This window comes from Solanum verrucosum, unplaced genomic scaffold, assembly GCF_900185275.1.
Source record: "Solanum verrucosum unplaced genomic scaffold, falcon-dt-bn FXZP01000012.1, whole genome shotgun sequence".
Taxonomy (NCBI): Eukaryota; Viridiplantae; Streptophyta; class Magnoliopsida; order Solanales; family Solanaceae; genus Solanum; species Solanum verrucosum.
In genome coordinates, this window is record NW_026020063.1 from 6519004 (window position 1) to 6535362 (window position 16359).

Below are 16359 nucleotides of genomic sequence, written 5' to 3' on the forward strand. Positions count from 1 at the left end.
AAAAGGATGCCTTTCGGGTTGTGTAATGCCCCGACGACGTTTCAAAGTAGCATGTTATCTATTTTTGCCGATATGGTAGAAGATTCAATGGAAGTGTTCATGGATGACTTCTCAGTTGTGGGTGATTCTTTTGAATCATGTTTGGCACACCTTGGGCAGGTTCTTCAAAGATGTGTGGAAACCAATTTAGTCCTAAATTGGGAGAAACATCAATTTATGGTTAGGGAAGGTATAGTTTTGGGTCACAAAGTATCACAAAAGGGGTTGGAGGTTGACAAGGCAGAGATTGAGGTGATTGAGAAGCTACCACCATAAATATCACTAAAATGTATTCGTAATTTTTTGGGGCATGCCGGATTCTACCGGAGATTCATCAAATATTTCTCAAAATTTTCACTCCCATTGTGCAGGCTATTGGAGAAGGAGGCGAAATTTGACTTTGATGACGCATGTATGACAACGTTTAAGTATTTGAAAGAGAAATTATTCTCTACTCCGGTGATTATTTTCCCAGATTGGTCGAAACCATTTGAAGTGATGTGTGATACAAGTGGGACTGCGTTGGGTGTTCTTTTGGGACAAAAGCGCAGTAAATTATTCCATCCAATCTATTATGCAAGCAAAACATTGAATGGTGCTCAACGTAACTACATTGATACAGAGCAAGAGTTACTTGTGGTTGTATATGCATTTGAGAAATTCTTGGCATACTTACTAGGCACCAAAGTGGTTGTTAACACTGATCATGTAGCTCTAGTGTATTTAATGGAAAATAAAGATGCTAAACTACGATTCATAAGATTGGTATTTTTATTGCAAGAATTTGACTTTGAAGTCAAAGATAGAAGAGGGTGCAAAAATGAGGTGGCCGATCACCTATCTAGGTTGGAGGGAAAAAAGAAAGATAAGCTCGACTTAGACATAAATGACTCATTCCCAGATGAGAAGGTATTCATGGCCACACTTATGCAGACTCTTTGGTATGTCAATTTTTGCTAACTAAGTGGTGTGTGGGTTAATACCGGAAGACCTGAACTTTTATCAGCAAAAGCGGTTTTTGTTAGATTTCAAAATATATTTATGGGATGAACCATATTTATTGAAAGAATGTACAGACCATATTATTTGATGATGTGTGCCGAAAGGAGTAGTCAGTAAAATTCTTAATTATTTCCATTTGTTGCCAGTTAGTGGTCCTCATAGCGGCGTGCGAACAACCGATAAGATTCTGCAAAGTGGCTACCACTGGCCATCCCTCTACAAATATGCTCATGAATTTGTCAAGAAATGCATACAATGCCCAAAGCAAAGTGGGATGTCCTGAAGGCATAATTTACCTCTTAAGCCTATTTTGGAAGTTGAGTTATTTGATGTGTGGGGTATAGATTTCATGGCGCCGTTTGTGAGTTCGTTTGGTAATAAGTATATTTTGGTGGTTTTGGTTTACATTTCTAAATGGGTGGAAGCGGTGGAACTATTCAGTAATGAAGGGAAGAGCGTTGTTCAATTCTTAAATCGCTACATCTTTGCAAGATTTGGCACTCCTCTGGTTATTATCACTGATGGAGGTTCGCATTTTTTCAACCGGTTGTTTGCTTCTACATTGAGTACATACACGGTGAAAAATAAAGTGGCAATGCCATATCATCCTCAAATGAGTGGCCAAGTCAAGGTTTCAAATCGGGAGATTAAGAGTATCTTGGCTAAGACCATGAATGCAAATATGACTGATTGGTCTAGAAATCTAGATGATGTTGTTTTCGCATATTGCACTTCATACAAGACACCAATTGGCATGTCCCCATATTGGCTGGTTTTTGGGAAATCTTGTCACCTATCGATTGAAATAGAACACAAAGCACCATCGGCATTCAAGGCATTAAATCTGGATTGCGTAAATTCCTCGAAAAAAAGAGTAGATCAGCTGAACGAAATGGGCAAATTCAGGTTTAAGGCATATGAAAGTTCAGCTCCCTACAAGGAACAAAATGAAGAAATGGCATGACTCTAAATCCTTAGGAGAGAATTTAGAGTTGGAGACTTTGTGTTTCTATACAACTCTTGACTGAGACTCTTCCCGAGAAAGCTCAAGTCAAAGTGGTCCGGTCCATTTAAAGTGATACGAGTGTTCAAGAATGGGGCCATTGATGTCGAAGGTAAGGAATGTCCAACCTTGAAGGTTAATGGGCAACACTTGAAGCTATATTTTGGTGAATGCCTTAAGATTTTAGTGATCGAAGTGGTGTACTTGGAAGATGCTTAAAAGCATTTCCACGTCAAGCCATGACGATCAATAAGGCGCTACTTGGGAGGCAACCCAAGTCTTAGTTGTTTTGAATAATGTGTGTTGAATGTGCATGTATGGGTGATTCTGCGACGCCAGGACCCTTTCAGCGAACCGCCGAATTGATTTGACGATCATGACTTTGTACGCTTTTGTGGCACCAAAAGTGAGTTGAGACACTGGATTATTTAGCGATGCGCCGAGAAGATTGGGGGAGCCCAACTTTATCTGCCCTTTTGCACAACCCTACAGGGTCAGAGTCTTTGATATTTTAGTGATTCTCTACGCATCCTAGGCAATGCGCCGATGTTGTTTGGTGCACCCGATCGCCCTTCTTCCCAAATTTGAGTGGAAACAGTCTAGATATTTTGGTGAATTGCATGTAAATCAGTGGCTCGCCAATTGGTTCGGCGAACGGTGTAACCGTTCACCAAATGGCCACCTAGTGAAGATTACTTCTCACCCTACGTTTTTTCTTTAGTGCTAATGCTTCTCATTTTTATTTCTATTTTTATTATATTTTGTGTTGTGTTTGTTCTTTGATAACATTCAGGACAATGTTGGATGCTTTTGGTGGGGTTGTAGCTTTTTGTTCTCTCACATTTTCAAGTATCGGTTGTGGTCAATACCGATGACCTGAATAGTGCTCTAATTGAACGACATAAATATGTGGCTACGATGGGGCATTCTATGTGAGGTTCTTTCCACCATCAAAGATAGTGAAATTGCGTGATGAAATCCAAAACTTCAAACGGGTAAAAGAGAACCAATTCATGAAACTTGGCTGAGGTTCCAAAAGTTACTATTAATATATCCTACTCGTTGGCTGTCGGGTGATGTTATACTTCAGTATTTTTATCAGACATTAGACTCAGTGAACAAAGGAGTGGCTGACCAATTGGCTTGAGCAGGAATAATGTTTCAATCATTTGAGGTAGCCTCGTCCCTTCTTGATGAAATGACAAAAATAAATCAGGTGTGGTACACTCAAGAGGACTGAGTTTCCCTATTTTACTTTAGGATGACGCAAGAAGAACTTGAAAAGGAGAAAGAGAGGGATGAGAATATTAGCAAGATGCTAGCCCAAATGTAGTTATTACTAAAACAAATACTAGAATATGTGGGTGAACCCAAAGAAGTAAGGAGAGTGTTGACACTGGATGAGGGTTCCTATCCGAGCTACTTTAAGGCGAGTGGGAATCAAGGTTGGAACACACATGAAGAAGAGTGAAGGCGTTACTATCAAGCTTGGAGTAAACAAAAGAACTCTTGGGGGAGAGAAAACAATCATGAAGAGTACCATACTCAATCAAGTGAGATCCCAAGATTGAAGGGCAATTCAGATAACTTCAGGGTGGATGAATTGTTGTCATGTATCTTAGACAAGGTTGAAGGATCAGATGACATGCTTAAAGAGATGAAAGCTGATTTCTCATCATTAAATAACAGAGTGAATTTTTATGTTGATGCAATCAAACAACTTGAGGATCAATTAGGATAACTTGCACTATAATTGGAGTCTAAACTATTTGAAAGGGGTGAGGCTGAATGTGCAACAACTTTGAGGACTGAATGTGACAAATATTTGGCAGTTGTGACTCAAAGTGGAAAAATGGCGGTTAGTAGTACAAAGGGTAATGATTGGGTGAAAGCTCATGAAGAAGAGAAAGATATTGAGGAGGAAGAGAATCCCATTCAAGCACATGAAAGTGACAAACTCAAAGAGAAGGAGGAAAATCATAAGCAAAGCCCCATTGAATAGTTACAAAAAAATTAAAGAAAAGGGCAGCTCAACTCCAATGATTGTTCAACCTCTTCCCAAAATAGCTTCTCTGTTTCGTCTCAAGAACAAAAATAAGGACGAGAAGTTCAAGAAGTTCCTATCAATGTTTAAGACACTTTCTATAAATCTACCGTTAGTGGAAGCATTGTTAGAGATTTCGTGTTATGCCAAATTAATGAAGGAACTAGTCACCAAGAAAAGAAGCATGGACTTCGAGATAATCAGAGTTTCTCATAAATATAGTGCCATTATGACTAGCGAGATAATTAGAAAAAAAGAAGATCTAAAGGCATTCACCATCCCATGCACTATTGGTATGCTTCAATTTGCTAAACCTCTATGTGATTTGGGGCAAGTATAAATCTAATGCCCTATGAAATCTATAAACAACATGGGCAGGGTGAAGCAATCCACAACAATGCGGTTTCTTATGGCGGACCAGTCGATCAAGCACCCCATTGGGATACTCTATGATATATTGGTAAAGGTCGATCGATTCATCTTTTCGACTGGTTTTGTTATTCTTGATTGTGAGATTGACGCTGAAATTCTCGTTATCTCAGGAAGACCATTTTTAGCAACTGGGAGAGCATTAGTGGATGTTGAAAGCAGGGAGTTGATGTTCCGGGTGAACGAAGATGAGGTCACCTTTAATATGAGAAAATCAATAAAATACCCAAGTAATATTAATGTGGTTTTAACGATTGATGTATTTGATGAAACAATGGCCAATGTGAGACATTTGATGTTTTTTAGTGAACCTCTTGAGGCTGTTCTTGCGAATTATGATAAGACCGAAGTTCAAGGGTATGATGAGGTGGTAGCTGCTCTGTCAGGATTAGGTGAATACTTAAGGAACCCATTGAAGCTAGATATTGATCAAAAGAATCGATTAAATCCTCCTGCTAAACCATCCACTGAGGAACCACCAAAGCCTGAATTGAAAGTGCTCCCTGCTCATCTTTAATATGCATTCTTTGGAGCAACCAACACTTTGCTCGTTATAATTGTGGCTGACTTGCTTGAATGTCAAGTAAAATTACTTCTTGAGGTGTTGAGAAGGTATATCAAGGATAAAAGCTGACTATCGCTGACATTGTAGGTATTCCACCTGGCATTTGCACTCACGAGATTCAACTTTAGTGAGTACAAACCTAGTGTCGAGCATCAAAGAAAATCGAACCCACCAATGCAAGAGGTGCTGAAAAAAAGATAATCAAGTGGTTGGATGCGGGTGTGATCTACCCAATTGCGAATAGAAAATGGGTGAGTACAGTGCAATTTGTACCCAAAAAAAGTGGCATAACGGTAGTCCCAAATGAGAAAGAGGAACTTGTTTCTATAAGACTGGTAACTAGATGGAGGGTATGCATGGACTATCAAATGTTGAACTCATGGAAAGAAAAAGATCATATTCCCATGCCTTTTATGGATCAAATGCTCGATCGACTTTCAGACCGTGGATGGTATTGCTTCTTAGATGGTTATTCCGGGTATAATCAAATCTCAATTGCATCGGAAGATCAAGAGAAAACCACTCTTACTTGTCCCTATGGTACTTTCTCTTTCAAAAGGATGCCTTTCGGGTTGTGTAATGCCCCGACGACGTTTCAAAGTGGCATGTTATCTATTTTTGCCGATATGGTAGAAGATTCAATGGAAGTGTTCATGGATGACTTCTCAGTTGTGGGTGATTCTTTTGAATCATGTTTGGCACACCTTGGGCAGGTTCTTCAAAGATGTGTGGAAACTAATTTACTCCTAAATTGGGAGAAACATCAATTTATGGTTAGGGAAGGTATAGTTTTGGGTCACAAAGTATCACAGAAGGGGTTGGAGGTTGACAAGGCAAAGATTGAGGTGATTGAGAAGCTACCACCATAAATATCACTAAAAGGTATTCGTAGTTTTTTGGGGCATGCCGGATTCTACCGGAGATTCATCAAATATTTCTTAAAAATTTCACTCCCATTGTGCAGGCTATTGGAGAAGGAGGCGAAATTTGACTTTGATGAAGCATGTATGACAACCTTTAAGTATTTTAAAGAGAAATTAATCCCTACTCCGGTGATTATTAACCCATATTGGTCGAAACCATTTGAAGTGATGTGAGTACAAGTGGGACTGCATTGGGTGTTCTTTTCGAAAATATGCGCAGTAAATTATTGCATCCAATCTATTATGCAAGAAAAACATTGAATGGTGCTCAACGTAACTACATTGATACAGAGCAAGAGTTACTTGTTATTGTATATGCATTTGAGAAATTCTTGGCATACTTACTAGGCCCTAAAGTGGTAGTTAACATTGATCATGTAGCTCTAGTGTATTTAATGGAAAATAAAGATGCTAAACCACGGTTGATAAGATTGGTATTGTTATTGCAAGAATTTGACTTTGAAGTCAAAGATAGAAGAGGGTGCGAAAATGAGGTGGCCGATCACCTATCTAGGTTGGAGGGTAAAGAGAAAGATAAGATCGACTTAGACATAAATGATTCATTCCCAAATGAGAAGGTATTCATGGCCACTGTTATGCAAACTCCTTGGTATGTCAATTTTTGCTAACTAAGTGGTGTGTGGGTTAATGCCGGAAGACCTGAACCTTTATCAGTAGAAACGGTTCTTGTTCGATTTCAAAATATATTTCTTGGATGAACCATATTTATTGAAAGAATGTGCAGACCATATTATTTGATGATGTGTGCCGAAATGAGTAGTTACTAAAATTCTAAATTCTTGTTATTTGTTGCCAGTTAGTGGTCCTCATAGCGGTGTGCGAACAACCGCTAAGATTCTGCAAAGTGGCTACTACTGGCCATCCCTCTACAAAGATGCTCATGAATTTGTCAAGAAATGCATACAATGCCAAAACCAAAGTGGGATGTCCAGAAGGCATAAGTTACCTTTTAAGCCTATTTTAGAAGTTGAGTTATTTGATGTGTGGGGAATAGATTTCATGGGGCCGTTCGTGAGTTCGTTTGGTAATAAGTATATTTTGGTGGTTGTGGATTACATTTCTAAATGGGTGGAAGTAGTGGAACTATTCAATAATGAAGGGAAGAGCGTTGTTCAATTCTTAAAACGCTACATGTTTGCAAGATTTGGCACTCCTCTGGCTATTATCACTGATGGAGGTTCGCATTTTTTCAACCGGATGTTTGCTTTGCATTGAGTACATACACGGTGAAAAATAAAGTGGCAATGCCATATCATCCTCAAACGAGTGGCCAAGTCGAGGTTTCAAATTGGGAGATTAAGAGTATCTTGGCTAAGACCATGAATGCAAATATGACTAATTGGTCTAAAAATCTAGATGATGTTGTTTTGGCATATTGCACTTCTTACAAGACACCAATTGGCATGTCCCCATATCGGCTGGTTTTTGGGAAATCTTGTCACATATCGATTGAAATAGAACACAAAGCACCATCGGTATTCAAGGCATTAAATCTGGATTGCGTAAATGCCTCGAAAGAAAGAGTAGATCAGCTGAACGAAATGGATAAATTCAGGTTTAAGGCATATGAAAGTTCAGCTCCCTACAAGGAAAAAATGAAGAAATGGCATGACTCTAAAATCCTTAGGAGTGAATTTAGAGTTGGAGACTTTGTGTTTCTATCCAACTCTTGACTGAGACTCTTCCCGAGAAAGCTCAAGTCAAAATGGTCCGGTCCATTTAAAGTGACACGAATGTTCAAGAATGGGGCCATTGATGTCGAAGGTAAGGAATGTCCAACCTTCAAGGTTAATAGGCAACACTTGAAGCTATATTTTGGTGAATGCCTTAAGATTTTAGTGATCGAAGTGGTGTACTTGGAAGATGCTTAAAAGCATTTCCACGTCAAGCCATGACGATTAATAAGGCGCTACTTGGGAGGCAACTCAAGTCTTAGTTATTTTGAATAATGTGTGTTGAATGTGCATGTATGGGTGATTCTGCGACACCAGGGCCCTTTCGGCGAACAATCGAATTGATTTGACGATCACAACTTTGTACGCTTTTGTGGCCCATATATGAGTTAAGACACTGGAATATTTAGCGATGCGCCGAGAAGATTGGGCGAACCCAACTTTATCTACGCCTTTGCACAACCCTACAGGGTTAGAGTCTTTGATATTTTGGCGATTCTCAGCGCATTCTTGGCGATGCGCCGATGTTGTTTGGCGCACCCGATCGCCTTTCTTCCAAATTTGAGTGGAAACAGTCTGGATATTTTGGTGAATTGCATGTAAATCAATGGCTCGACGAATGGTGTAACCGTTCGCCAAATGGCCACCTAGTGAAGATTACTTCTCACCCTACTTTTTTTGTTTAGTGCCAATGCCTCTCATTTTTATTTCTTTTTTTATTGTATTTTGTGTTGTGTTTGTTCTTTGATAACATTCAGGACAATGTTGGATGCTTTTGGTGGGGTTGTAGCTTTTTGTTCTCTCACATTTTCAAGTATCGGTTGTGGTCAATACCGATGACCTGAATAGTCCTCTAATTGAACGACATGAATATGTGGCTACGATGGGGCAAAAAAAGTTATATAGCAATATGTGAACTTTGAGCATCTTCTTGTGACTACCCGATTTTCGATGAAGTCTCTTGTGATCAACATTGCACGCTAGCTAGAAAGTGTGGAGTCTTGTCTGATGATTGTATCAATGCCTTGTGTGGTGAGGTCGTCTTGAACATTGTATGTGATGACACCTAGAATTTTTCTCGTTGGTCCAATTGATTAAAGTGGAGCAAACAATTGAAATGATCTTAGGCGAAAATTCTAAAGAGTGAACCAATTTGACAATATACCTCTTTTGTTGCCACCCTTGTTAGATCTGTGAATCTTTCTTGTCACCTTTTGAGCCTATCCATTTCTTGGAAGAAACTTCAACAACTTTGACCCTTTTATCCTATCACCCATAACCTTCATGAAGTATCGGTATGTTTGCATATATAGCCAACACAGGCCAAAAGCCTATGTTGGGGTGTGGTGAGAAGGAAGGTCAAGAAGTGTGAATAAATCCCCCTTTGATCAGTTATTTTTGAAAAAAATATGGAACCCCTCCATGTAAAATAAAAAGAGGGAAAAGAAAAGAAAACAAAATGATTGAAAAAGAGAAAAAGTTGGGAAATAAAGTAGTGAAAATTGCAAAAGAAATGGGGTGTCTGGTGGCTCCTATAAAGTTGAATAATGAGGTAGATTATGATCATGTTTGAAATGTTAACTACAAGAAGAAAAGTGTTGTTCATGCCATACTTCATGAAGGTAGAAGTCCCTAATCCTAAATGACATACCTTTACACTCAGCCCCGTTACTGATATACCATGAGTTTACGGTATTTCTAATACATTTCACTTACAAGTTGTGTGTCTAGGGCCTTTTTGTATTGGTTTTTATGTATTTTTATCGTATTTTGCACGAAAGATGTTCAAGCGCGGAAGTATAGAGACAGATGAAAGAAATGCAGAAAAAGGGCATTCACAGAGGTGATCTACAGACCGTAGGTCCATTGACGGTCTGTAGGTGATGACCGTAGATCAGCAGGCAACGTATGGAAGACAAATTAGGGAAATCTGACCAAGTGTGGAACCATGGTGGCCATTGACGGTCCGTTGATTTATGGACCGTACTGATTGATCCGTAGATTGATACTATGAGGGTTCCAGTACCTGATTTTTGAAGATTCTAAGTGTGGAGCTACGAAGGGGATTGACGGACCGTAGATCGATCTACGATCCGTACTGCAAGTCCGTCGTTTGCTTCAGAGAAGCTGATTTTTGGATGCTGAAATATTTTCTAAGTCCTGGCTGACGGAAGGGACTTACGGACCGTAGATCCATTGACGGTCCGTAAGTCAGTCTCGTGGAATGAAGACGCTTGTGTGAACAAACTTTCCTTAATGTGTTTCCTTTTAAATTTAGGATTTGTTTTCTATAAATAGGGCATGTAAAACTCGTTTTTGGGGGTTAGACATTATTATTCTAGTTTTACTTTGTGACTTGGGAGATTAATTGGAAAACCTAACAATTATTGATTTCCTAAGTTCGTTTTGAAAATTTTGGCTTCGCAATTCAAGTTGAATTTCTGGGTTTATTATTCTCTTTACGTAAGTTCATGATTTATTCATCTAAAACTATGAATTGTGTTCTTACTAATATGGGTAACTAAATCCACAACTAGGGTTGTGGGAACCATGAACGATTAACAACGTATGAATAGTAAATAAGCAATTCTTGAATAGTGTTTTGCATGCATTGATAATTCTTTCGTTTAGAAGTCTTTTTAACGGTGGCCAACGTTAGAACTTTCCTTGTTACTACTTGACGGATCAAGGAGGTAATTAACGAGAAAAGAATTATCAACATAGATTTAGTGTGATACTATCTAATAGGCTAGTGTTGATTGGTGCGAGGTAATAACTAAGCCAAACATCATTATGATGTCTAATATGAGGTAGAGGTAAGGGTTAGTAAATTATACAAATGTAGCCGGACCAAGGTGTGGGGTGAAATTGTCTAGGTGCCGAACCAAGGATTTAGAGATACCTAACTTATCACTTTGCATGTAATACACTAGCAAAGGATTGTTGTTACTAGGATTACTGCGTTATGAGCTTGTGGGGAACACGTATACCCTAGTTATTTCTCTCATCTTGATAACAACCAAAGTTGAGTTTATGATTACTGATTACTTATTAAATTCTTACTATTTGTTTCACACAAACAAAACCCCCCCTTTAATTATCTGTTTCAGGAAGTAATTTGACTAATGAATATAATTTTTGGTTAAAGTAAAGTCTAAACCATTTTCCTCGTGGGATCGACCCCAACCTACAAGTTGGGTTCTTTACTTGATAACGATCGCTTATACTTCTGTAGGGAGATGTAATTTGAGCGTATCAAATTTTGGCGCCGCTGCCGGGGAATTTGTCTTTTAGATTTATTTTAACTACATTATTGAACGTTAGTCAAATATTTTCTAATTTTACCTTTTCTCTTTGTTTTTGTCTCTCTCAGGTTCTGACTCTAGTGTATGCCAAGTACACGAAGCCAGGGTGAACCACTTACCCGTTACGATCCAGAGCTGAACCGCATTTTGCGAAGAATGAACAATCCAAGAGATACAATTGATCCTATTAGAGGAAATCTAGATGATGCAGTTGAGTTACAACAGCAGAGGGTAGTTGGTGGGGACAACCAGGTTCCAGCTGAAAATCGATTGAGGGATGCGTTGAGGGCGCAAGATCCACTAGGCCCACGATAACATGACAACTATCGGGGTAACATGAATATAGCAGACTCTGATGGACCTATTGTCTAACCCCCTCTACCTCCAGGGCACACATTTGTGGTGACTAGTAGTTTGATGCAGATGCTTACAGTAAGAGGCTTATTCTCAGGATCGCTATCGGAGGATCCACATGCTCACTTAGCCAAGATAAGGGTGGTTTGCAAAAGTTGTGTAGGTAGACCAGACTTGGATATGGATGTCATTGGATTACGAGTGTTTTCTCTGTCACTGACAGGCGATGTTGCAGATAGTTCACTGAGATTCCTTATAACTCAATATTTACATAGGACCAACTGGAGGAGGTGTTCCGAGTGAAGTACTATCCAGTGTCCAAGAAGCTCAATCACAAAGATAGGGTCAACAATTTTGTAGCATTACCTGGAGAGTCTGTGAGGAGCTCTTGGGACAGATTCACTGCATTCGTAAAAGGTTTACAAATAACCGTATTGATGATGAGTCGCTGAAGAAATTTTTCTATCGAGAACAGGATGATAACAATAAAGAAGTACTTGACATTATTGTTGGAGGTTCATATAGTGATTGTACATATGCACAGATTGCTGAAAAACTGGAGAGGATCTCTCGCAACAATAAAGCATGGAGAACTAGGAGGTCAAATATTGGGAGAAACACATTTGTCGTTCATAATACAACTATCAATTCTGCATATGATATTCGTGAGGAGATGGCCCAGATGAGGACATAGTTGGGGTTGGTATTGAAGCATGTGACCGGAGGAGCAGAAAAGGTAAATACATTGAACTACTTAACTAGAACTCCACCACCAGTTGAGGAGTGTTACTATGAAGAGGATGATTATGTTGTGAATGATCAGACGGGGGTTTCCGACCAAATGCCCAAGGATCCAACATGGAAAATTGGCGCCAAGGTCAAGGGAACCAAGGTCAGAACTATAGAAATTACAACTGAGAGGGTCATTATGTCCGGGATGGGAACTTCAATCCCGATAACAACTACAACAGGAACAACTATGGCAACAGAAATGATCGGGTTGGACCTTATGTTCCCCCTCAAAATCAGGAATCTGGTGCTAGGGAAGCTGGAGGTAATATGGCGCGTAATGAAGATATGATGCAGAAGATGATGAGAAGGTTTGATGCAATTGATGAGAATGTGAAGGAGATGAGAAACGACTTGTCTAGTATTGGTCAAAAGGTTGATGCCCTTATAGTGTCAATAAAGCATCTAGAGCAGCAGATGATTCAGTTGTCTACTACAGTGAGTCTACGTCAACCTGGCACTCTTCCTAGCAATACCATCCAGAATCCAAAGAATGATGGTCATTGTATGGCAATTACTACTCGACGGGGTAAGCAAACCATAGATCCACATATGCCGTCTGTGGTGGATGCTGAGATTAGAAAAGAAGATGATATGGTGGAAGTTAGAGAAGAGTCTGAGACTGCGACAGAGCAAGAAGCGGAGATATCTCAGAAAGTGGTCCTCATACCTAGACCTCCACCACCTTTTCCATAGAGGTTAGTGAAGAAGACTGAAGATGGTAAATATTGCAGGTTTATTACTATGTTGAAGCAGCTTTCTATCAATGTTCCTTTGATAGAAGCCTTGGAGCAAATGCCTGGGTATGCAAAGTTTATGAAAGATATGGTGACAAAGAAAAGGTGTGTGAGTTTTGAAGATAATGATAGATTGCAGCATTGTAGCACTATTGCTACAAGATCTCTGGTGTAGAAGAAGGAAGACCCTGGTACTTTCACGATCCCATGTACTATAGGGTTGTTACACTATCCTAAGGAATTGTGTGATCTTGGTGCTAGCATCAACCTCATGCCCTTGTCTATTTACAAGAAGTTGGGTCTAGGGGACCCAAAGCCCACTGCAATGCGGTTACTAATGGCCGATCAAACTGTCAAGAGGCCCATTATTGTACTCCATGATGTGCTAGTGAAAGTAAAGTCTTTCATCTTTCGGCAAATTTTGTGATTCTTGACTGTAAGGTTCATTTTGAGGTTCCCATCATCCTTGGGAGACCATTTCTTGCCACAGGGCGTGCGTTGGTTGATATGGAAAAGGGGCAGATGAAGTTCAAACTGAACAATGAAGAAGCAACTTTCAATATCTGTAGGTCCATGAAGCAGAATGGTGAGCTCCAAACAGTATCTGCTATAACTTACAGAGTGGAGAGTGGGACAGAAGTGCAAATTGAACAGCAACTAGGTGTTGAGGCACTAGCAGCAGTTATGATGAATTTCGATAGTGATGGTATTGAAGAGTATAATGAGTTGATAGCCGCACTCGATAAGTGTGAATATCTGTCCAAACCAAAGAAATATGAGTTAGACATGAAGAATCGCGAGTCCCCACCCACAAGACCATCTATTGTGGGGGCACCAAAATTGGAGCTTAAGGTTCTACCACCGCACTTGAGGTATGTATACTTGGGCGAAAAGAATACTTTGCCGATCATCATTGCGGCAGATTTGAATGCGAGGCAAGTAGAGTGCTTAATGACTGTGTTAAAGAGGTTCAATCGAGCTATTCGGTGGACTATTGCAGATATTATTGGGATTTCCCCCGGTATTTGCTCTCACAAAATCCAACTCATGCCAGATCATAAGCCAGTATTGAGCACCGGAGAAGATTAAATCCACTTATTCAAGAGGTAGTTAAAAAGGAGATCATCAAGTGGCTGGATGCAGGAGTTATTTATCCCATTGCAGATAGTAGTTGGGTATGTCCTGTGCAGTGTGTGCCTAAAAAGGGAGGTATGACTGTGGTTCCAAATGAAAGAAATGAGCTTGTTCCAATGAGACCCGTTACTGGATGGAGAGTTTGTATGGATTACCGAAAGTTGAATACATGGACAGAAAAGGACCACTTTCCTATGCCATTCATGGACCAAATGTTGGATAGACTTGCAGGAAAGGGTTGGTATTGTTTTCTTGATGGGTATTCGGGCTACAATCAAATTTCTATAGCTCCAGAAGACCAAGAGAAGACCACCTTCACTTGCCCATATAGGACTTTTGCTTTCAAACGGATGCCATTCGGGTTGTGCAATGCTCCAGCAACCTTCCAGCGGTGTATGATGTCGATATTTTCTGATATGGTGGAGGACACTATTGAAGTGTTCATGGATGATTTTTCAGTTGTAGGTGATTCTTTTGATCATTGTCTAGATCATCTGGCCGAGGTGCTTAAAAGGTGTGAAGACTGCAACTTGGTAGTGAATTGGGAGAAGTGTCATTTCAGGGTTAAAGAAGGTATAGTGTTGGGTCATCGAAATTCAGAGAAGGGTATTGAGGTTCATAGAGCTAAAGTTGAGGTAATAGAAAAACTTCCACCACCCATTTCTGCAAAAGGTGTTAGAAGTTTTCTTAGGCATGCAAGTTTTTATAGGAGATTCATCAAAGATTTCTCAAAAATTGCACATCCGTTGTGCAAACTGCTCAAGAAGGAGTGTAAGTTCTATTTTGATGATGATTGTCCTAGAGCATTTGGAGAGTTGAAGAAGAAGTTTGGTTACAACACCAATCATTATTTCACCAGATTGGGGACAACCATTTGAGGTAATGTGCGATGCGAGTGGATTGGCGCTTGGTGTAGTATTGGGACAAAGGTGAGAGAAAATTCTTCACCCTATTTACTATGCTAGCAAAGCTCTAAATGTGGCCCAGAAGAATTATACTATGACCGAACAAGAACTTCTTGTGGTGGTTTTTGCATTCGAGATATTTCTATCCTACTTGCTTGGTACTAAGGTAATAGTGCATACTGACCATTCTGCATTGAGGTATTTGATGGCGAAAAAGGATGCAAAACCAAGATTGATTAGATAGGTATTGTTGCTGCAAGAGTTTGATTTTGTAGTAAAAGATAGAAGGGGACCAAAAATCAAGTTGCCAATCACTTGTCCAGATTAGAGGAAGAGGCTATGCTAAAGCTTGGAGATACGGATGAAATTAATGATACTTTTCCAGATGAACAGGTATTGGCTGCTTCTCATGATTTGATTCCTTGGTTCGCAGACTTAGCTAATTATTTGGCAAGCGATATTGTGCCCCCCGATTTGTCTTTTAACCAAATGAAAAAGTTTATGCATGATGTGAAGAGATTTTTTTGGGATGAACCTTACTTGTATCGTAGTTGTGCTGATGGGATTATTCGTCGCAGTGTGCCCGGGTTGAGATGTTGAGTGTACTTGAAGCATGCCATTCATCACCCGTTAGTGGGCATCATAGTGGTATTCGGACTGCACATAAGATTTTGCAATGTGGGTACTACTGGCCTACCATCCACCAAGATTCTCATGATTTTGCCAAGTCTTGTGATCGTTGCCAAAGAGAATGAGGGATTTCAAAGAGGCAAGAGCTCCTAATGAATCTTATATTGGTGATAGAGTTGTTTGATGTATGGGGCATTGATTTTATGGGTCCATTTGTGAGTTCATATGGGATGAAGTATATTCTTGTTGCGGTTGATTATGTATCGAAGTGGGTGGAAGCAGTTGCGCTCTCCAACAATGAAGGTAAAAGTGTCACCACATTCTTGAAAAAGAATATCTTCTCCAGATCTGGTACACCGAGGGTTATTATTAGCGATGAAGGTTTTCACTTTGGAAATAAGTTATTCAAGGTACTACTTGAGAAATATGGTGTTCGTCACAATGTAGCCACTCCTTACCATCCACAGACTAGCGGTCAAGTTGAAGTATCCAACAGAGAGATCAAACAGATATTGGCGAAGACTGTGAATGCTAATAGAACAGATTGGTCAAGGAAGCTTGATGATGCTCTATGGGCATATCGCATTGCATACAAGACCCCCATATGTATGTCTCCTTACCAACTTGTATATGGGAAGTCTTGTCATTTACCAGTAGCATAAGCGATGTGGGCAATGAAGAAGTTAAATTTGGATTGGGGCACCGCATATAATCAAGGATAAATGACTTGAATATGCTTGACGAGTGTGCCCATGCTTCAGGCTTCGAGTCTGACCATTTTTCAGGATCCGAGTCTTCCCATACTG

At 39.8% G+C, this 16359-nt stretch overlaps 1 protein-coding gene and 1 pseudogene across 1 annotated transcript; both read left to right on the forward strand.

Moving 5' to 3' along the window:
- The first annotated feature begins 7270 nt into the window (after positions 1-7270).
- Positions 7271-7699, forward strand: LOC125823543 (uncharacterized). The gene has a single exon (XM_049502906.1). It carries the CDS (start codon positions 7271-7273, stop codon positions 7697-7699), a length of 429 nt encoding a protein of 142 aa, XP_049358863.1.
- Positions 7700-13999: 6300 nt separating this feature from the next.
- Positions 14000-16359, forward strand: part of LOC125823544 (uncharacterized) — a 125758-nt pseudogene continuing 123398 nt past the window's right edge.

Bases quoted from the DNA above. Each gene is read 5' to 3' on its own strand.
- LOC125823543 (XM_049502906.1), top strand. From the start codon at position 7,271: ATGCCATATCATCCTCAAACGAGTGGCCAAGTCGAGGTTTCAAATTGG.